The 23,062-nt window shown below is 37.0% G+C and overlaps 1 protein-coding gene across 9 annotated transcripts in view; it reads left to right on the top strand.

The window, feature by feature from the left end:
* Positions 1-23,062, top strand: part of LOC108564096 (protein pangolin, isoforms A/H/I/S) — a 72,197-nt gene that overhangs the window by 36,325 nt on the left and 12,810 nt on the right. For 7 of the 9 annotated variants that reach the window (XM_017923007.1, XM_017923009.1, XM_017923006.1 and 4 more), the window contains exon 4: positions 19,851-20,058. In XM_017923007.1, coding sequence (XP_017778496.1) covers positions 19,851-20,058 — 208 coding nt within the window. The remainder of the gene's footprint in view (positions 1-19,850; positions 20,059-23,062) is intronic. The other 2 variants (XM_017923011.1, XM_017923010.1) reach the window with 1 other exon arrangement.

Below are 23,062 nucleotides of genomic sequence, written 5' to 3'. Positions count from 1 at the left end.
ATTATGTGGATCTTGACAAAACCTTCAATCGTTTCATTTTGTCATGAAAACTGTGCCTATACATTAGAGTATTTTCCAATGCAGATATTTATCACAGCTGTCAAATAATGTCAGTATGATATTTATATGTATATGCCGTACGTTATCGCTGCATTAATTCCGTCTAATCTATAATCCCTATCAATATTTATATAATAAGTGCGTAATTGTTGGGGTGGCGCGTTACGATTAGATTCTTTTTTTGTGTATCGTTGGTATTTATATTTTTGAGGGGAGTGAAAGTATGTGTGCGTGCCGGGTGCGCTTTCATTTTCACATTTTGATTGCTATATGCGAAGGCGCTTATTATAAAATAAAATGCGTGCGTTTGTATCATTCGTTACCTTATTATTTTTATTTTTTGTTAGTCTATCGCTCTCTTCGTTTTGCACTACGTCCGGAATGGTAAGCGGGAAAAGGAGGGCGAGCGCTCATAAAAGGCCGATTTTGGAGGGCCCAATTGCCCGCAATTATGCTAATATGTCATGTTTGTGCTTGGCCATTATTACGATTACAATCTGCGAATAATTGCCCTTTCGATACACACGTATAAATTCGTTCTGTTGCATGTTTATCGAAATTACACACACATTAAATACAAAAAAAAAACAGACCACAACGGTTTAGCATTCACATTTCATCGAGTACTGAGAATTGACCCTTTCTGTTAACATTATAGAATTATATTTAGTTTTAAAATGATATAAGATTTAAAGAAATTATCTGAGCGAATCTATCGGCAAATTTGATGCGAACAGCCCTTCGTTGCGTGTGGAAAGAAGTTGGTTACTTTTTATTTGAGATTTCTCCGCCGCTAAAGGGATTTCGGATAATCCCATGTTGACGGAGATTTTCATCCGCTTTTCACGTAGCATTTGTATTTTCCTCCACCTCCTGTTACCCGTAGGCCTCATGCGTTTCTTTTCAATGTGTAATTTAAACTTTCATTGTATTCCCAAATAAGACGTCATAAAACTAAAGCAGGAATGCATGATTTGAATGACGAATTTTTATGCAATATAAAGGCGAAGTTAAAACGACCGATTGCATTTTAATCTTCTAAAAGGAAGACACGTTTTAGTTACACTTAGCAAAGAATATTTTCGACTTGCTTAATGGGCCATGGGATAAAAGACGCCAGCAACCTATAAAGTCTGGCGTCCCATTCTAGTTGGTTTCGGAGATAACGATCCAAACATTATCACTCTCCGAATGAATAAATTTATGAAAGTTTAGGCGCAATCCGAATTCCATAGCAATTGAACAATCTGAGCAGGGTTCTATGTTTAATTGTTAGTTTGGACAAAAAAATAAAACGCAAACTTGTTTCGAGTATTTGCGGTAGCCGTTGGGAACTTTTTTTTTGTTTCGTGTTCGGTCGGTCATCAGTGTTTGTTTTTCATTGTTTTGCAAATTTGTTTCCCGGAGACTGGTCAAGAATTCGAAAAATTAGAATCCATTCCATACGCATCGTCTGCATAGTTGTAATGTGTTTTCACATTTTGTTCCTCTTTTTTTTTCGTTGTTGGTTTGTTTCGTTGCTGCTGTATCTTTTTTTACGTTTTGGTATTGGCGTATACCCACACATGCACAGAGAGATATTTTAATATGATAAAAATTCGGGAAAGCGGAATGTTTTTGTTTTTCTCTCCTCTTTCACTGTGTATGCATATGTATGTATACATAGCGTTTCGAAAGTCGCGCACAAATTTTCTATTACATAATATACGTATATAGGATGTGTGTATATGTGCTTGGTCGGCTGACTGTGTGTGTTGAGAAGGCGGCGGAGGTGGAGAGGACAAGGGAAAGGAAGGAAAGGCAATACTATGCGCGCTGCTGGCCAGTTATTGCATGCAAATTCCTCAGAGTCGAGGGCCCTCTCGCCGGACGTCCTCGCCAATAAAAGAAAACTAAACAAGATCCCTGAAGAATTCCCTTCGTTTTAATGGCATGACGAGGCTGGCCTGTCCGACTACCTGAAGCACAACAACAAAAAAAAACGAATTTGTGAAAAGAAAAGACCTTAGCTTCTAAAAATCAATCAAACGGCAGCATCGTAAGGCGAAGAAGCAAAAGATTATAGTTCAATGTTGAATGTTCTTTTCTTAATACCTTGTAATTAACAGCACAGTTAGCGATTAGTTAAGGTATATTTACTTTTAATTAGATATTAACGTTTTCTATTAAATTGAGTTATTTATATTAAATTTAATTTTTAGTATTAACTTATATCAAAATAGTAATAAATACAAAATCTTTTGTTTTCTTTTTCCAATTAAACTTTTTTGCAGAAAATTGAGCTTAAATTGGAATTTAATATAAGAAATTTTCAGTTTCGCTTCCATTCTCTGGAATCGATTAATAAGTGTGTGTGGGAGAGAGAGTGACTCGGAAAATGGATATTGAAATTTATTGAGTTGAAGTAATTAGTCGTGTTCTTTCTTTTGACAGAAGCGGTCTGAAAATAAATTGGATTTTTTGTTGTGTGTTGTGTGCTTCTTTTCAGTTCCCTAAGTTTAGTTGTAGTCAAGCTTAAACTTAAATTTGATTTGAATGAGAATCGGAGCTGGCCTGGTCTGGTCTGGGTGGAGGCTCTTGATCTTTTAGCTGGTCTCGTTTACATCGCTGATTGTACCCCTGGTCCTTGAGAGTCGCTGCACCGCCGTTGCCATTGGGCTAGAAAATGCCGTGAAATAACGTTTGCTTGCCTGCGTCCAACGCTCGAAAGAACCCGTAAGGGTCCAACGACTCACTCTCTGAATGCGCGATCATTGTGGGTTTATTAAAAAAAAAGGGGAGAGAAAAAGAGGCAAAACAGAAAATAGAAAATAAAATTGCATGTATATATGTAGTATATTCGAATTCCTTTATTTTTCTTGCCCTCGCAGTTTCGCTCGCCTCTCGTATTTTCCTACTTTCTTTTTTGTGTGCTGCCACTGCTGCATCTCTTTCTCTCTTACTCCCTTCTTCTCTCTCACTTTCCTCCTTTTGGGGGCGGCTGTACGTGGGTGCATAACATTTGCGAATAGGGACGAGATGACAAGATGACGAGCCCCATTTGCTCGTAGGGGATAAAACAAGTCAAGATGGCGGACGTGTGTGGGTTCGTATGTTTGCTTATGTTAAACTGGAAACTTTTCCTTCCCTTCGATCTCAATGTCAATATTTTTTCTTCCACACATGTGGAGTGGTGCGCTCCTAGGAATTTCGGAGGGGTGTAAAATGGAAATGTAAATGCGCTTAAAGTCGAAGACCGTGGAAAACGCAATGAACAAGCTTCACCTCGAATTTTACACACATGGAAAAATATTTAATCAGCGATTAGATTACTACCATTCTGTAGTAACTACACGTGTTTTGTACATACTTTTCTTGAAGCAGTCATGTTATCAAATATTGCCTAACACACATTTCCAAGAGATATAATAATTTGGTTTAATCCCAATTCATAGTATATAATAAATTGTTATTTCTTAATTGCTTATTTTACGGAAATTTTCCTATACTTCTCTTTTATTAGGTTACTTTCCTAACTCATCATTGAGCTTTATAAGAAAAATGAATTATTTGAATGAATATGCGTGGGAACAAAAAAGTTAAATCGAATACACTTCGATTGTACAATAATGAAAAAAATGCGGAGAAGCCCGGGGCTCGAAAGGATTGTCGAATTGTTTAATTTTTGGAGTGTTTGATTTAGCCGGGCTGTCGGAACAATGGAGCCCTATGGAGGACATACTGATAATGCAGTTAACGGGGCTTAAGTGCGCCAGCTTACAACCACCCCCCTTGGCTGCCGCTGCGATTTTTTCCCCGTCCTGTTCTGTCCTCTTTGCGAACGGAAAAAACCTCATGTGACATCCCATATGTCGGACGCGGATTATCCATAATTACACAGGACTCTCTTTCTGTTTAAACATTGCATGGAAGGCTAATCTCTGTGTATGTGCATTCGTTCGCCCATTGTGCCGTTATGGGAATGAAGGGGTGCGACCCCGAGGCCCCCTTCGATATATGGACCAGATAAGATAAACTGAACACGCCGCATCTCTCTAATAATGACTTACGTGCCTCTAGGACAAAGCACTTGCAAATGTCATGGCCATTGTCATGCATATTAGGTGCTACGTCCATAGACTTTTTCGGCGGGGCTGTTCACCTTTCATACGCTCGCACAACGGGGAGTATGCTGTACTCCATTACTGATTGAGAGCTGTACCTCAATTGCAGTTTCGTAACTGGTCTCGGTACAATCAGCCTTATCATTGCTTTATCGCCAGCCGTTTTTGATTGATGATGATGTGATCCATCCATTTCTGTATTTCAAATAGTGTCAAGAGTGAACATATATCAAGCAATAACAAAAATCACATCCAAACAAATAAACAATAAATAAAAAGGTTCTTGCGTTCATTAAATCGACATCGTTATAAGTTATCTCACATTAAAATAAAAAGAGCATTTGATTTTTTTTATTATACGACATACACATTCTATATTGTAAATATATGGATAGTAGTAATTCTATCACTATTTAAAGATAAAATATCTGAAAATACTATTAAAAAATCATAATAAATTTTTTGTTGGTTTATAATAAACTATTAAGACGCTTTTAATTGAAATTGTGGGTAGAAATTGCGCCGTGGCTAACAAATGTGAAGTGATGTGAAAAATGATTATGTGTTTTACTAAGTTTGTTTCCATTAAGTTCACATTATATCTATATATTTTTTTATATTGTATGCTGTTGTCTGCTACCCCTTGCATTTAATAAATCCATATAATAACCAACACATTAACCGCATTAATGGGAACCACTTGTGCATCTGACTTTGGCCCAAATCCCCATCGAATTCACCCCGAGATCGGAGCATTAATCCCATGGTCAGGAATGAGCTGCTCCACTGGAGACACCAGTTATGATATAATAATTCATATGGAGCTGAGCGTGTATGTGCTTAGTGGGTAGGCCTGGTACATGTGTATGGTGTGTATGCGAGTGCAGTGAAACCAACCCCGGCTATTAACTCCCCTAGACGTGGACGGGTAACATACGGGCACGCGCGCGCCCCCCTCGAAATCAATTTGTGCAATTGCCAGGGGTTGATACGAAATTACCGAGGTTTGCATAAAAGAGACCCCATTCATGATTAAAAACTCTGAAGCACTGATACCAGATCTATTCCCTATTCAAGGACATGTGCCCTTCATGCATACGCACACAGATATATCATATACCATTCATCTCCCTCCTAATAACCAACAATGATACGACAACAGATTTACAAACTCAGATAATATATTGGAAAAAATAAAAATAATAATAAAAAGCGAAATGACAAATCTATGTGCAATGCATATTCATATTCCCTTAATATCTGAGCATCTTAAATAATAATATTTATTTGAGAGTACTTCACTCAATTATAATCACAGATAAAATAGTACATAGATGTTTCGAGATTCGAGTAATAGATCTTATCGAAATAAAAATATAAAAAAATAACATTTATATAGCATCAAACAAAAATATTATCAGCTTTAATAATATGAGAAAAGAAAATTAATATTTCATATAAAAGAAATTCCAATATTCCTTGATAAATATGGAACAATAAAGAATAAACTCATTGGAAGTGCTAGTCTTTTCAAATAAATGAATATTTTTGTTTAATTATATGTATTTCTAGTCACAATTATAATATGAATAAGATATTTTTGTGATAACTTGATGATTGGTAATGTTGAGATTGTAGATAGAAGCAAGCTGAAGGTTTATAAAGGTTTCTGTATGAAACGTATAATAATAATTTCAGTTGTATTTTCTATAAGTTCGCAATAGTCGTTGTAGTCGCGTGGACGTGGGAGCCCTCAGGCTTCGTTGTGGACTTCAAAGGGAATCTGGAACTGACGCTTCGTATAAACTGGAACCGGCGTCGGCTTCCACCTGATCCTTCTAATTTACTGGCTGCCTCCAGTCGGAGGGCTAGGCCCACACTCCCCTGTAAACATAATCCAGGATTTTCCGATTTTCTTCTCCAGTTAATATTTTAATTTTTTCACCATTATAACTAGGGATAATTAATAATTTTGAACCATTGAAATAATAATTAATTGAAAACTCGCGGAGATGCAGAAGAAGCGATTATTGCAAAAGCTGCAAAAAAAAAAACAACTAGAGAGCATCAGAGGGCTGTTGTTTGGGGGGCGGCTTCAAAGCGCGCGGACATAGTCGGAACAACAAGAGAGACGTGTGTAATTGGTCTAGTTTAGCGACATGCAAATCAAAGGAAGGCGCGCGTGACAAAACATATCGCCTTACCCAACTCGCGATAGCTATTATGTAAGGATATTAATTATCCACACTTATTTATCACATAGCCATTATTTAGCTTCTCTCTCTCCCTCTCTCTGACTATCAGTCTGCAGCATTTTGTACCTTCCGGGCTAAAACCCGTTTTGCCTCCACGCTTACACCTACTACTCCTTTTTTACTCGCATTACACACATTTCATCAAATTACGCTCTCCATAACCAATTATTTCCTCTCCGTGTCTCTATTTTTTTTGCTTCGCATCCGTTATTAATTCGCGCAGTATATCCAATTTACTAAAGACACGAAGCCCTCTAAAAACAGAAATTTCGGGCTGCACATTATACGAGGCGCTGCAGATGTAAAACCGGTAGCCAAACATTAATCAGATATACATTCATAGGACTAAACTGGTAATTTAATACTTTTCTAAAGAGAGGAAAAATGGGGAAAGAAAACAAAATATTCAGATCATCACCAGTCGTTGCATATTTTTTTTATATATATATATATATATCCATATATATAACTATTCTTGGTACTCTAAATTGACAATTATTTATATTTTTTGTAAAATTAATGATTTGCTAATATATAATTTTTTTCTTTCCAGGTGAGTTAAACACATCTCTTACATCATTTTCTAATTCTTGCTAAAAAGTCGGTAAGCTCTTTATTCTTCTACACCTGTTTTAAATGTATATTTTATGCAAATTACATTTTTTTCATATATTCTAACACAATATATCCTTTCTGTTACAATAATTACAATAATTATTTTTAAGAAATATATATTTCATACCTTAAATAATACAAGTTCCATTTTTGTTAATTGTATTAAAAAATATTGAAATATATTGAAGAAAAGAAGCTATCAATAATTTATACTTTCATAAATTAAATGGGAACGCCGAAGTTTTAAATAGTTTAAATGTGTGCGCGCGTATGATTTTTGCTTTGGGATGTTGTATTCGTTCTTCATTAATATTTGTTCTGGTGTTGAAATTTGCTGTTTTTGGCGTAGCGGCGGTACATCAAAAAAGCTGTTCCAGGAAGGGATCAGATTAAAAAAAATCGAAAAGGAAAAGGAGAAAAAACACAAGGAAAACAAACAGCAGGCGGTGTTACACTTCAAATTACAAGTGTACTATAAACACTTGATTAAATGTTTATACTGGCTGCTTGCTCAGTATTTGCGCAACCTGAAACTCGGCTAAATGAGAGAAAGATTTGCTCTGCTTACAGAATACATTTCACATGGTTCTCTTGCTGGAAAAAGTCCGCTCGCCTGTATTTTCGGGGTGGATAATTAAATTGGACAATGTATGTGTGTGTGTGTGTGTTTGAGTATGCAAAGAGCAGAGAAGGAGGAGAAGAGAGAGAGAGAGATAGAGATGAGGCTGACTATAAAGAAAGGACCATTTGGCAGTCGAATGGAGTAATTTATAGTATAAAAGCGGGGCACAAAGAATCCTTGTTAGTTCTGGGAAGGTCCGCCGCGGGCTCCAGCTTCCGCTGTAATTATCAAAACCCACATTCGAATAAAATAAACCGGCCCCTAACGAGTTCCTCACCTAATTATTATGGACTTTTATATTCCCCCGTTTACGAGCCACAAAGAAAAAAAAAGAGACGAACAAAACAAATAAAAAAATATCTCTCTTTTCTCTCCATATATATATTTGTTTTATTTATTCGTCGCGGGAAAGCTCCTTCTTTAAACATATTGCACATTTTAGTTGCTGAAGTATTGATTACTTAAAATCTAAAAGTATTCCCATCCAGCGCTAGCCTTTATATTCGCTGCTGAATATTTATACCAGATTGTTAGATCTTTTCTGACGAAATATAAAAAACGTCATTGTTGATTTGTGTAGCAGTGAAAAGGGGGAAAAATAGAATAAAAATAGTGTATTTATCCTTTCATTTCTGAAATGTTTATTGCTGTGAAGACTCTGGTCTCTTTGATGATTATCTGCTTTACATCGCAAATCGGTCAGCAAGTTAGTGTGACCTGCTAATTATTTTGCAGACTTTTATCGTTGTTTCTTTCTTCGTTTTACGTTCTGATTGTTTGTTTTCTTTCATCATCCTCAAGAAATAGTCGTTGTTTTGTCTCGTACTGGAAATCAATATTTGCTAATTAATGGAAGCAAAACAAGGAGCCGCATTGAGCCCAGTGATAATCATTACATATTGCAGAAAGCTTATTAAATATGTACAAAGAAGTCACACAGACTGTATGAATACTATTCTTTATTAGGAATGAAAGCCTAAAGGGACTGGAGTTTTCTTTGCCACTGAGTTTAGCAATTTGTTAGTTCGGTAATTAATGTTAATATTTAGCCTGTTAGTTGCGTATATTTATATATATACACACACGCGAGCATCTATATTGATATACGCGTGCGTTTATGTATGTGTGTAAAAAAAAGCAGGCTTTTTCAATCTTTTATTTGCTTCCTGTGACAGTAACAGAACACAGATGTTGTTTCCTAATTAAAAAGAGCCGTGCATTGAATGCAAGTACGGAATGATAACCGACGCGTTCACTCACTAATTTCAAGTAGAGAAACAAAACGAAAATCGGGGACGTGAATTAGAACAAAGGCTCGTCTCTAATTAGGGCCGCATTGTCAGTATGACTCGGTTTCAATTTAAAAATACAGAAGGCAGCAGCAGGAGGAACAAAACAGGGAGGATAAAAAACAAGAGACATATTATAATGGGAGGGAACTATACAAGCCTTTCAGTTCCTGCACGTTGTTCAGATGCGTTTCCTCGTATAAACTTTAATAAAATCCACTTGAAAATCTTGCCGCGCTTTTCACACGTCGAACGGCTGCCTAATTACTGGATCATAATCACGTCTCCATTAGAATCTAATGACGCGTTTTACTTTTATGATCATTGTGCTTGCAATCTGCTAAGTGGGTAGGCCGTCACAAAGTTGTATTCTCGGAGATGAACAAATTTGGATTTGACAAAAAAAGTTCGCTCGCTCGCTCGAATTTTATGGCAAATTTAGCATTGCCTTTTTATATATCTGCTTCATTCTTATTTTTTTGTTGTTGCTTCTTCGGTTGTTTGTTAAGAAACGTAATGTGTGTCTGCGTGTGAAGCGAGCGAGGAGCGTTTATTAGTTGATGTATGCGGGTTCTAGGAAGACCCGCCAACAAGATAATTACAGGCTTGTGTTTAAACCACCCAAGCAGTAAAGATGCTGCTCTATTAGTAAAATCCACATTTAGAACCCAATATAAATGATGAATGGAATTCTCAATTTAGACTTAAACAAAACAACAAGAGGAGAGAGAGGAAGAACGAGAAAGGAAGAAGACCCGATGCAAGTATATACCTGGAAGTGTAAAGCTCCTCGTCTTACTCCTCTTCATCCGCCAGACGTTTGTTGTTTCTGTATTTTTCTTCTCTCTTGCCTCCTCTCCTTGTGTTGTCTTCACTTTTTTCTGGTGTTTCTCTCAAGGATAATTGTCGGAATCCGGTTTCGGACTGTTGATTTGATTTAATATTATTTACGTTCCATCTAGATTTGATTCGATGCGACATGCACGGGTGCGTGAAGATTGTAGGCGGAGTACGCTAATGCGCTAATTACCTTCACCACACCTCGCAACCTCACGCGAACCCGTATACCCTTTTCTCTCCGACGCTCGTGACTGCATATTGCCGTCTCCTTCCACTCGACTTCCCCCCTGAGACTAAGCTTAAATCAATAATTACGCTTATGATAAAGCCACAAAACTGCGTGCCGACTAACTCTCCATTGAACTTGTAAAAAGAGGACTAAATCAGAAAGAATGTTTAATCTTACAAGCATTAAAACCAACTGCTTTTTTATAAAAATAAAATCTAATTAATGTTTCAAAGTTAATACATAAAAAGATAATATGTTATGTATTAATATACAATATCATTTCAACTCTTATATAATAAATTATGCGCTGTATTAAGGAGTGTATAATGAAAATAGTATAGAAAATGGGGCAGAAAATAAATATGAAACACAATAATTATTTGTCTTAAACTTAGAAACTTTATTTGCTTTAAAATTATAAAATGTGAATGTAAAAATTAACAAATATAATGTGAAATGAGTTTGTTACAATTACTTATATGCCAGAATCACGTAATAATTCATGAGAAATACCAATCAGTGTAAACGGATTGCACCGAAATATACGTTAAATGTTAATATTGACTGCTGTAATTAATACAATTGAGTAGAGTTTGTTTTGATCATTAGCGTTCGAATGGAATGCAAATATGCGTGAGAAAAAAATAATCGAACCATTTTCGATATGTTATTTAGTATTTATTTTGATCCGCAAACAAAACTATAAATTCCGCTCCGCGTTAGTAATAACAACTGCTTCTATTGTTTCATAAACAAGCAGGATTATTGTTTGCAATATAGTGGAAGCTTCAAAAGAATTTGAATCATAATAATTAAAAAATAATAAAATACTTCTCAAAGCTCGAAGCCAATCATTAATCCGCCTCGGAGGGGGCGGGAATAGTGGAATTTACGAGAGATAAAACTCAGAAGAGTAAGGGAAGAGGGAGTGGCTGGACGTGAATGTGTTTTTGTGTATGTTCCATCGCCGTCGATGGGCGAATCCTAGAAAGTATCTAATAACAAGATTCCCACTTTGAAGTTATTTTAATCAGATGGAGGGTAATTACAATACACTCGAGTGGTTCGGGGGCGCCGGGGGAGGTAGGATGGCTGGCAGATGATGGGGGCGGCGCGGCCCTTCCGGTCGCCAGAGCTGATGAAATTCCGGCCGATCGCCGCCACTGCCGCCCTCGACCCGAATAGTTACCGACTCGCAGGAATTCAAATACCCGCCGATATTGAACATTGCGGGAATTGTTGGTTGATCGAAAATGGACTTGCCAAAAAATATTATATGTATTTTATATATGCAAAATATTTTAAGCTTCTCGACATATTTAAAATCCTCGCGCTATCCACTTTTTCACGTTGTAATATTTAGTGTATGTTTTTATAATGCACTCAACACAATAGAGAATGATATTAAACATTTATAGTATAATTGTATTATAAACCAGTAACCAAATTGATTATACTTTCATCATTTATCATAATTCATCTAAGGACTAGATTCATTGAGATTTTTTTAATCAATTAAATGAATTAGAAATTTTAAAATCGTGATATATTAAAAATAATGTATTACTCAGAATGAAACGAATTACTCCAAATAAATCTATTTAAGAATATACATTTCAGGATTATATAAATTCGTATGCAAATTCTATGTAAATCTAATTCTTGATATTTGGATTTTTATGTTAAGAAATCGCACTTCCTTTGGCTATATTTCAACTTCAGGAAATATAAACTTTTTGACATTTTATGTTTTGAGAATGCATTTTCATTCAAATCTATAATCAATAATAGTTTATGTTTAATAAATACTTAATTGTTTATATCATTTTGTTATTGAATTTGCATGAAGTGAATGGCTATATTAATAAATCTAGTTTGATCGTTATTTGATCACGTATCATGGAAATTCTGAAGACCAGGAGGGTAGGAAATAAAATCAGGAGAGAAAGAGGTTTCGGTTGAAAAGTTACAGTAGATGTGTACATTGTGCCGCCTTTTTTGTATTTGTTTTAATGAGATTCAACGAGGCAAAGTGACAAGATTACATTTGCTCGGGAATTTTCTTTGTTAATTTTCACACTTGGTCGTTTTTCGGTAAAGGGAAAATAAGAAGAAGACGGGTAGGGAGGAAAAGCCTAACACACAGAAAGTCTCCTTCGTCAACTAATAAAATTTCCACAGATGCGTCGCCAGTAGATTGTGTTATGTTATTTATAAAGCCCTTTGAGCCGAGCCGCCTGAAGCGACGCCAGCGCCGCGACGACGCACACGGAAAATCTCGCGCTCTCCGTCTCTCTCTCTCTTTAGCTCTATGAAGTCGCCTACTCACCTGACACGAGTACCCCATTCAGAACTCCCCATACTATTCCCCAACTTAATCAAAACTTTCAACTTTTCAGTCCAAGTGCGGCAAACTTTGCCCCTTCGAACGGGGTAACAACAGCTGCAAAAAAAATACAAACATTGTATAAAGAGAAGAAAAATAGAGCAGCACCGCGTTAAGCTAGGATCATTGCGAAATATTTAAAGCAGCGCCGATTATATCAAGATGGAATGTCTAAATGAGCATTGAGATGTTGTAATGGCGCCCACCCCCGCTCGGGGGCTCCGATCTGATTTGGGGGGCGGCATCCTTTGATCTCGCCGCCCTCCATCGACGCGTTCGCCACCCCATTCCAACCTCCGCCGTGTTCACAGCGAGAGAGAGAAAGATGGAGAGCGAGAACATGAGAGGCAGAACGGAACACCCCATCGCGTCTTCTATTTTGCAAGTGACTCATCAATTTAGGTTCAATTGCACACACATCTCTGATGCTCAGTTTTAATTTTATAAAAAACTTTTTTAAATCCGCCTCCCCTGTCTTGTCTCTTGCTCTAGCTGACATTTTCTAATGGAATTGCACTCTTCTTCTATTATATATACATAAAGAAAATCCATATTTGTTGAAATGTTTTATATTGATTTAGATTTATTTCAACAATATTCAAATAAAAATATTTAGATTTACGTATTGTTAAGAACTATAAAAGATCATTCAATTATAATGCAATACTATTTGTTCCGAGTTGACAACTGATACCAGTCACTCATGTAAATATGGTTCACAAATTTCCGTTATTTACTCATACTAATATAATGATAATTTGAAAGAGTAACACCGTATATATCCATAATAATATATAATACTACAAAAGGTTTTTAATATTTTGTGGACAGTTCTGAATGAAATCTATGAAATGTTAAGGCTATTATGAAATATTATCTGAAGTTTTTATATATACAATTTAATTAAAATCTTTTTAAAAAGCAATTATTCAAAAAATGTTAAATTGCTTAAATGATATTTAATTCCAGTTATCTTATAATAAATTGTTTTCAATGATGCTCTTAGTTTTATAATGAACCGTTGTCATGAATCAAGACTAGATGAAAAGCTAGGGTCAGTTATTTATTTTGTGTCGGTTTTCCTGAAAATCCGATATAACAAGATCGCAAACACTCAAACACGCAGCCATTTCCTGAACCGAAATCCGGACATCAAGTGTCCGGCCCATTATCCTGATTGCTCTTCCTTCCTTAATCCATTTACCGAACCCCACACGATTTTCCTTCAATATAAAACTCTATTCAGAGCTTCCTTTTCAAAATCACACACATATACTTACATACACAAGAAAATCTCTATTTGCAAAATCTCGCAGAACTTTTTCAATCTTGAAACATATCTTCATATTGTGTCATGTGCATCTTAATACAAAATATTATAATGATTGAGTGACTACCTGCTATTATATTTCCATCATAGCAAAGAACTTTTGAGCAATTTCCTCCACAAAAAGTGATGTTTCCCGTTAGCAATAATTCAAATAAAGCCTGCGTGGTGTCTCTATTCTCCGAAAAAAGAGATAAATAAAAAAGGAAGGGAAAAAAGATGATAATAAAAGAAAAAGGACATAACGCAACCCCCCGCGGCTTCGGAGATCTAATAACCATACAATGGGCGAGTCTCTTCTGTCTTTGGGACTCTCTTGCATAAATTCATTCTCGAATAGCGTTCCACTCGCAAGGTCCATAAATTATGCCCCGGCCGTGCCATGTTTGGGCATAAAACGTACCCATTTTTTTTGTCCTCCATATATTTTCGTGGGCTCATTTAACACGAGAAAACCAACAACCTGCAAAATGTATATGCATGTAAGAAAGTATGATTGTGTGTGTGTGTGCACGAGGATGCGGATCGAAATTTAATCAGGACGGAAATTAAAGTATAAACGCATTAAATCCAGATCTTTTTTGTTTGCCTTTAAAACGAACGAAGAATATTGGGGGCGGGCAGGTCGTTTTACTTAGTACCCGGATTAAACGCAATATTAAATTGAATTATGAAACTATATTGTGCAGAATGGAGTGGAAACTCCGAAGAATCGACCGAAGAAGCAAGCGATATGATGTCATTTGCAATTCTTTTTCTGCGTGCAATATTTTTCCTCTCTTTTTCCTTCGGTTTCTCCGTGAAACCATTCTTCTGTTTTTTTTTGTACATTTTAATATTTTACCTCTTGAGAAGAGACCGTCTCTTTCCCGCTTATTCCCATTTCATTTTTATGTTTTTTATTATGTTTTAATGCAGGGGCGAGCTCATTTTTAAGACCCATTGATTCGTCATCTCACTCGGTCTTACCAACCTAGGAACAGTAGAGTACTCTTTCTCTCTCTCTGTCTATATATATATATATATATCTTCTCTCATCTCTTCTTTCTCTCCACTACCTCAGGTTATCGCAGGATTCATTACGTCGGCCATTTGCATGTAACGAGAACGAACGCGCGGGGCCCAAAAAAAAGTATCTTTCCTCGTTTCTGTTTAAAATGTAAATTTGACTTTGGCTTGATGAAGCCTGGAAATAGCGTGTGCGAGAAAGAGAGAATGGTTCCAACGAATATATATGAACTGTTGAATTACAATATAACCTCTTCGTATACTTAATTTTGTTTTTGTAATATATTATTTTGAAAATTATATCTATATTCATAAGATGTAATATGATTGTATATGTTGCAAGAACAATTTCACATTTTTTTCAGCATAACAATTTTTCTTTGAATATATAATTACATTTTAATCATTGAAAAATTGTTTAGCAAATTAAAGAACACCAATTTAAATACTTGAAATAATAAGAATAATATATAAATCTATTCGCATTAAAACATGAATTGCGAAAATGCGGTAAATTTCTGCTCAATATTGTCCAATTATTGTTCATTTCTTTTGTGAAATATATTTGTCATATGGTAATGGACTATTGTTACCGGCACGTTAAGTAGTCATGAATTCGGGGTTCGGTTTTTTACATGAGCTTTGTGCAGCGCTAATCGTTTGTCACGTCAGTGTTTGAAGTGTAAATTTGTAGTATGAGATTTAATTATAGTGTGAATTATGTTGATACGATCGCGAGAGCCGCCGTGTTCACAATGCAAATACTTGTTTCTCTTTTTTCCTATTATTGTTTTTATCCCACTCCAATTCTGTTCTCGCACGCATCCGTACTATATAGTACGCAAATGCATTTTGAAAAGTTGAGGGTGTTGAGTCTTTCGTAAATCGCTGGGCGTGAGTTGTTTGTTTGCTTTTTTTTATATAACTAAATACATATTTCTATTTCATTTTCGGAGGACGCACCGTGTAATTTGGGAGACTCCAGAGAGTTTAAGCGCTTTTAAAACAGAGAGTGCCGGAGAGTATTAATTATTAGGAGATCTCATTCTGTTAAAAGCCCAACCATGCGACCTTTTGTTATTGTATAGATAGTGCGCATTGTGTGACACAATGCACCCCCGTTTCTGTATATATACACATACGTACGTCACATACACCACCCCCTGTTGACATAAGGTTACGGCATTACACAATGTCCAACATTACATAATATGATGCAGTGTTGTTGCTCCCTACACACAAACACATTCACACAACTCGCTATATGTAATGTTGTGTTACTCTCTCTAAAGTTTTTTTTTAATCAATTTTCTTACAGTTTCATCTTTTGTGTCTTATTTTATGTATTAAAATAATACTTATAAATAATGAATAAATTTATTACATTACATTTAATAAATTTAATTTTTAAAATTTAGATTTATTAATTTGTAGCAACATATAAGTTGCTTTGTAAGTAGCCTGAAATACGTTTTTTTGTCTATAATAGCATCAAATTTAATGTAACGAGTGAATGCATTATAAAGATTTTTTGAGGAGGCACTGAAGTTGTTAAAGGTTATTACAAAGGGTAGAAAATTAAAGAACTGAGCGAAGAGTGGTGTTTAGTAAGGATTAGCTAAGAAGTGTTGTGTGTAGCAAAAAGCGGACGTGTTATTAGGCGCTGGTGATGAGGTAACGAATCTTACGCAACGCGAATGGCCCTTGTCGTTCTGGGCCATTGTTTGAAAGGATGTAGGAGTAATTATTTTTATAATTACTAGTCGAGCGAAAAACACAGAATGGGAGAGCGAAATAGTTTGGTGTAAGTGAGTGCGAGCGAAAGAGCGAGAAAGAGGCGGCAGGTAATCAGGGGGCTCTGGGTACGACAGGTTCGCCCTTTGACACGGGGGAAAATGGGGAAAACAATGACTCTGGAAAAGTGTTACGTTTCAAACGGTAAGGGAAACACGGCACACTGAAGGGAAATCCAACCGCCAGCCGCCACCACCGCATCGGCGGCGGCCGCAAAACCCACCCCTCTGCATCGACACAGGCTCTGACCCGCCTCGCCACCCCCCATGTAACATACGCATACATACGTACAGGCACTCATTACAAATGTGTTCTATGGAAATTAGCCACTCTGTCGATATCAGCATTTCGACACCCAGTCACACGAATTCTTTTGGGGCCCATTAATTCGGAAACAGCACCAAAGAGAGCGGAAACGCGGAATCAATAGACAAAACCGAAAGCAGGCAAAACCTTCTGCCGGTTCAATTTTCAATTTCAGACCGCACTGTTGATATCTTTTTGTTTGCTCTCGCTGCAAACAAAGTTATTCGTACTTTCTACCATTGTACAGAGTTGTCTCTCTTAATATTTGCTACCAACATTATAATTCTCTTCAAAAGAAAAATTCATATTATGATGTTCTTAAGTAATCAATATTCTTATTATTAATCCATCTTAATAATATTGTCATTAGTATCATTTAATATTAAAGAAAAAACTCAATGTAAAGTGAAAGGATAAACGTTATTAGGAATTTGATAACTTTTAAATAATTTGATCGAACTTTGTAATTTAAAAAGAGATTATGATTTAAAAGAGTACAAACGGTGAGGTGTGGATAAAAGATGTGCAATTTGAAGAAATGTTATTTACTTTATATAATTTTCTCTTGCATTTCTGCAATGGCAGGAAGGGGAGCGTTTTTTGTTTTGTTTCGTCGTCGTCGGTGCTAGTGGTTCTGGGTCGGATGTATTGTGCAGTGTGTGTAGTGAGTGACATACACACACTACTACATACGCTCACTCGCACTTAAAATCCACCACTCCCGATCGATTCAGATTCATTACCATGCATGCGGCTGCTTCTGTCGTCCCTATGGCAACGGCTCTCCGTTAATGTTTCAACAATTCCCGGCTGTATATACCCGCTAAAAGCTCCAGAAACGAGCGGATATTTCGCGTCTCTTTATTTTTTATCCGCGCGCCGCCACCGCCTACGCTGCCTTCTCCTCCTCCTCGTCCGCCTCCCATTCACTTACCCCCGTGTTTCAACCGCCGTCCCCCTTGTCCCCCTTCACTCCCGATACGGCGTTATCTGCTTTGCATCCCCTAGCTAAGCTTTCTCTAAGCGCAAAATATGAAATCCGCTTTTTATACAACAGCGAGAGAGAGATGGGGAGAAAGAGCACCTCGGTGGAGAGAGATTTATCGCTGAAAAGGTATTATATTCAAACTGAAATTCTCTCTCTTCTCATTCAAGAAGCCTTAATTTCTTTTTACATTATATCGCTGCTGTCCGCTTTTTCTACTTCGAAGTTCTTCGTCATTAAATTAAAGTGGTCAAACATAACATACATACTGAGTTGTATATATTTGTGTATGTATATATGAGTGTTGTGAGCATGTGTGTTTTCATACGTCCTTCTTGATGGGATCAAACGTGCGATGTGATAACTTCATCTACACATGGGCGGGCCTGGGGAGAACAGGAGAGTTCCGGGGCTCCGGAATCGACCGGAGCCATTGGTCCATCTCTTCTCCTCCTGTTCGGGGCACATGCGCGGCACTCTTTTGATATTGAAATGTCTTCTGAAAACCCAATACTGTATGTTGTTTTCTCCATAATTGAGAGCAGCGAAATGTGTTTTCCCACTCGCCGTTCACCCTCCCCCCACACACACATACAATTCATCCATTTTCATTAGCAGATCACCCGTCTCCATCTATAACCTTAGATCAGACATCAGACTTGCCGCATTTTGTAATAATTAAATGTATGGAATAAGAAAATAACTGGTAAAATAAAATGTACAGTTAAATATAAATATTTATTAAATAAATTTAAAATCTTTTAATTTGAATTTATTTTGCAATGTTATTGAACAGAGCTCAATCTTAATTTTTCTTAAAAAAATATTATATATTCGATATTAATAGATTAAGTCATCTCCAAGAAACTTTTTGATATATATTTTAGTAGGTTGGCTAACATTTTTTGTTGGTTAGAATTTTAAGTTTGTTTTATGATTATATTCTGTCATCGTGTGTTTGCCGAGCAATTTTTTAATTATGGACTTTTACTTTATTTCTATGCCAAGAAGTTTTATTAATCTGAATTTAATTGCGCTGAGAAAGAGGGCTGTAAACATTGCCGTCGTTATTATAAAATAAACAGGCTCATCCTAGTTATAATATCCATAGAGAATGAGGGATACGCTCATCTTTTTTTTCATTATGCGTCCACTTTTTTTTGTTTCTCTTACACCGTGTTGACGATGCTTAGATGGATGGATACGCAGGTACATTATTATACGAAAAATCGTTTGTATTTTTTTCGTTTCGGTTTATGAGAGAAATTTTTGGGGCTCCCAGGTTCAAACACGCCTTCCGATTTTATGCATTCGCTGCGTGTTAAATCGCTGATGTGTCGAGCTTCGTGCATTCGACAACTCGTTAATAACCGAAACCGCCGTTTCCAATTTGTATTTTGGCGCCCCTCGATTATTGCAATTAGAATTTCGCGGATCAGTTCCGGTCATGCCGTAGCCATGGCGATTTCTGGAATCATCGTCGGTCGATAATAAACACGTATGCTCTTGTTTAATTTTAGTATAATTGGAAAATAAAGGTCTGCGGAGGATTTAGTGTGCGTCGTTTACTTTGTGCCCCGGTTAAATATGGAGTTCGCTGCATTTATGAATAAACATTCCTCAGTATTTATTTACCCGTCGCTCTGTTTTACCGAGTCGACTTCCTGTCTTGCCCTTTTGCTTATTCATGCAAACTGCCCCCAACATATACAGCTTTGACATTTTTAGCACACCTACTTCTGGCGAGCCTGCAACCCGCCGCCACCCCCGCATCCCACAGTATTATTTATAGAAATCGCCTTTTCCCTTTTTGAACTTGTATATGTAATTATATAATACTTCAGGAAGAGCGCATCCATCTTTCAATTCCACAAAACCTTTAACTGTGCTCCCAATTTCAACCTCTCAGTTTTAGTGCAGATGACACTGAAACATCATCTAAAGACATACGAAATAGGAATTGAGCATTTTACATTTTATTATGAATATTTCTGTATTTCTTTTATCTTACTTATTTTGTCCTTGTTTTAGGCCGGAAAAATGGGACTGGGACCTACGGGACACCCAGGAGCCGGACTGCCTTTCTTCTGCCACAACGGGGACCCGATGTCGCAACCACCTCCCGCCCATATGGGCATCCCCCCGTACCAGTTGGACGGAAAAGCTGGTTCCATGGGTGAGTACGGACGCAATGCCTCCATCAGTCCTGCGGAATGGAGACGACTGCTGGCCACCACAGGTACAATAATAGGAATACTTCCAATGTTATGCACATGGTGGAGGAAGATACCTATGCAATAAAATTAGTGATTTTGGTGGTGGACAGTTTAAACTAAATCCGCATTTTTTGTGAAATTTTTGTTCAGTAATATTTTGCATGCTGTAGTTTACTAAACAGAAAAGTGGATTCTAGGAATTTTATTATTATGTTGTTATATAATTCTTGAATAAGATGAGAATTTGATAGAATTTGAAAACGAATGGGAGTTGAGATTCCCGAGCACGTCTGGTCTGAAGTGTAAAATACTCTTTGTCTTTGCGTCGGAGGTGCGTGGAGTTCGTTTCGTGGCACTAATTATTAAATGTCCTGCGCCATTTCATTTTCTCAGCGTAGGGGGAATTTCTTGTGCTGTCGGAGCGTTGAAATTACCGAGAGGTGCGTTTGCAGTGATTCAGCTGAATCCTGGTACCTCGGAACCGAAGTTGAAGGTAGAACATGGATCTGCGCGACAACTATTCTTACAACAGGGAGCGTTGATCAAAAGGTTTCGGGTTTTGTTCTTGTAAGGTCGACGAGGGATATTTCAGTTCTTGCACACGGGCGTATCAATTAGCCAGTAATTGGATGCGTATGTTTATACTAACTATTCTCGATCTCTCTTATTCTCGCACTGTTTAAGGCTCCACCAAGCAAATTATCTTTGTCTTTGCTCCGGAGAGCAGCAAGCGAGTGCGGTTGGAATCCGCTGCAGGAAACGATAATTGGATAGCCGTGTGTTGTGAATAATTTAATTGTTCATTATTTCGAATGTTCCTCTTCGTCTTCTCGTTCGCGTTGTTGTTTTCTTCTTATTATTCTACTTCAACCTCGTCATCCTCATCCCTAAATTGCCTTCATTCCGCGAAGGGAACGTTTCTTTATTGCGTTATTAAAAAATACTTTCGATTTCGTTGTCCTTCCCTGTCATGAACAACAATGAAGATGAGACCCGATGATGTTCATTTTGGAAGTTATTGAGTTTCTGCTGGCTGAATGGCACACAAATGATCCCTAAATAATATGTCATTTTGTAGGGATCACTTATTCTCGGAGTGGTTCCATTTACAAATTGCTATATTAAATATTTCTGGTGACCCCTGTGTGCCTGTGTATATTGTTCAATATCCGACCATGCAGTGGTGTCCTCTCTTGCAGATCAACAAGTTTTCCCCCTATTCACGTGCTTTGTCCCATATGCACGGCTATTGTTCAGTTATTCCCTAGTTTTTTTTTCAGAATTCGTATCATCCATTCATTTAATACGCATCAGTCTGTATTGAAATGTTTCATCAGCTTCTAAACAAATAAATAAATCACCGGCAATAGATTATAAATATATTAATAATTGAATGTACAAAATAATAATGAACATTATTATTTCATAATTGGGACTATATTTTGCATTAATACAAGACGAATCCTGTTGAATTCTGGAATCTCTTATAAAAATATATTTCTTGATTTCGAATACCTTTCATCGTTCTGCATTGTACTCTGTGCGTGCATGTGAGATTCGTGTTGCTTTTTTTTGTTTTCTCGTCTTGAGCTTCGTGTAAATTTACTTTTCATGAAACTTAGCATTGGTCGGTAATGTAATTAAGTGTACATATTCTCATGTAATGTGTATCCTTATATAGCAAGTCCTTGCTAATGCAGAAACCATGTAGAGCAAGCAACCTACTGTATTTATGTGTGCACTTAGTAACGTATATTCGATTAACTGGGACTCGAGAAGAAGCGCGAGACGGATAGAAGAGGGGTAGAACAGGTATAGACTAGAGTGGGAAAACGATGTACGTATTGGATATTGATGCAGCGTTTAGCGTATTCATTCTGTTTTTTTCGTTATGTCTCCGATGAATGAATAATGCGCTGGGCACTCCAGTCAACAAGTGATGGGCTCAATTTTTGCAGAAAAACAGAAGTATCTAAATTAGGCCAGGAAGGCAGCAGGTATTGAAGTGGCTGCCATTATACTAATTATCCTAGTCGTTTGCATATCGTGCGCCTCTCCTTCAAAGGACTCGAGGTGTTTTCATAATTCGCGAGAAGAGAGCCGCCTTTGAACTCCGAATCTAATTTTCTCTCATCGCTGCTGTTTAGCGTGTTGTTGATTTTTCTTTTCAACGAAGAGCGCCACTGCTCACCGTTTTAATTGTCTTCGTTTATTCGGTTTCCCTTTGAGAGAGAATCCACCTCACCCTGCTCTCTCTTTCTATCTCTCTCACGCTTCTTCTCACTGAATATCCCAGATATATTTTAATCGTACAAAAGCGGGAAATGCTTAACCCTATCCGCGCCTCAATGAATATATATAAATATATACACACATACAAATGCAAATCTACTACAGGTGAAAATCATCATTTTCTTTTTTACTCCATTCTTTCTTGCTTTCATCGCACATCAAATGTCTTACTTAATATCCAGTTAACACTACAATTTGGATTCATTCAATAATTAACTTATGCGCAAGAAAAAAATAATTGCGCATATTACCATATGACATGGTACAGTAGATATCCCAATTAAACAGAAATTCTTTTAAACTGCAATTCGCTGAAAACCTTCTCTCACCCCTTTTGCGAAGGGGCCTCACCGCACCAATTAGTCGCGAAAACCGCTCACTAATTGCCAATGCTCCCTCGTTGGGTCACGTGCGCCCTCTACTCGTTTCTACTTTTGCATTTTTTTCTCTTTCTTCATGCACGCTGGTCTACCAATGACACTAAAAAATAATACTTCAACACTAATTATCGGAGTAGTGAACGGTGCACACGTGACGGAGCACGTGACCCAATCGGAGAAAACCAGTTATACACTTATTGGTTTCTTTTTGTCCCCTAACCCCTGAAATAGAAAGAAAACTGAACGCTTGCTCATTAAAAAGCTTAGAGAGCTTCGGGATTTATAGATGTTCTGGGATAGATATTTTGTATATATAAATATTTTGTAAATGCCGATTTGGTTTGATTTGTGGCTT

Source organism: Nicrophorus vespilloides, unplaced genomic scaffold, assembly GCF_001412225.1.
Source record: "Nicrophorus vespilloides isolate i.1.1-1 unplaced genomic scaffold, Nicve_v1.0, whole genome shotgun sequence".
NCBI lineage: Eukaryota > Metazoa > Arthropoda > Insecta > Coleoptera > Silphidae > Nicrophorus > Nicrophorus vespilloides.
The sequence above is the reverse complement of the archived record's forward strand: the minus strand, read 5'-3'. Positions and strand labels throughout refer to the sequence as shown.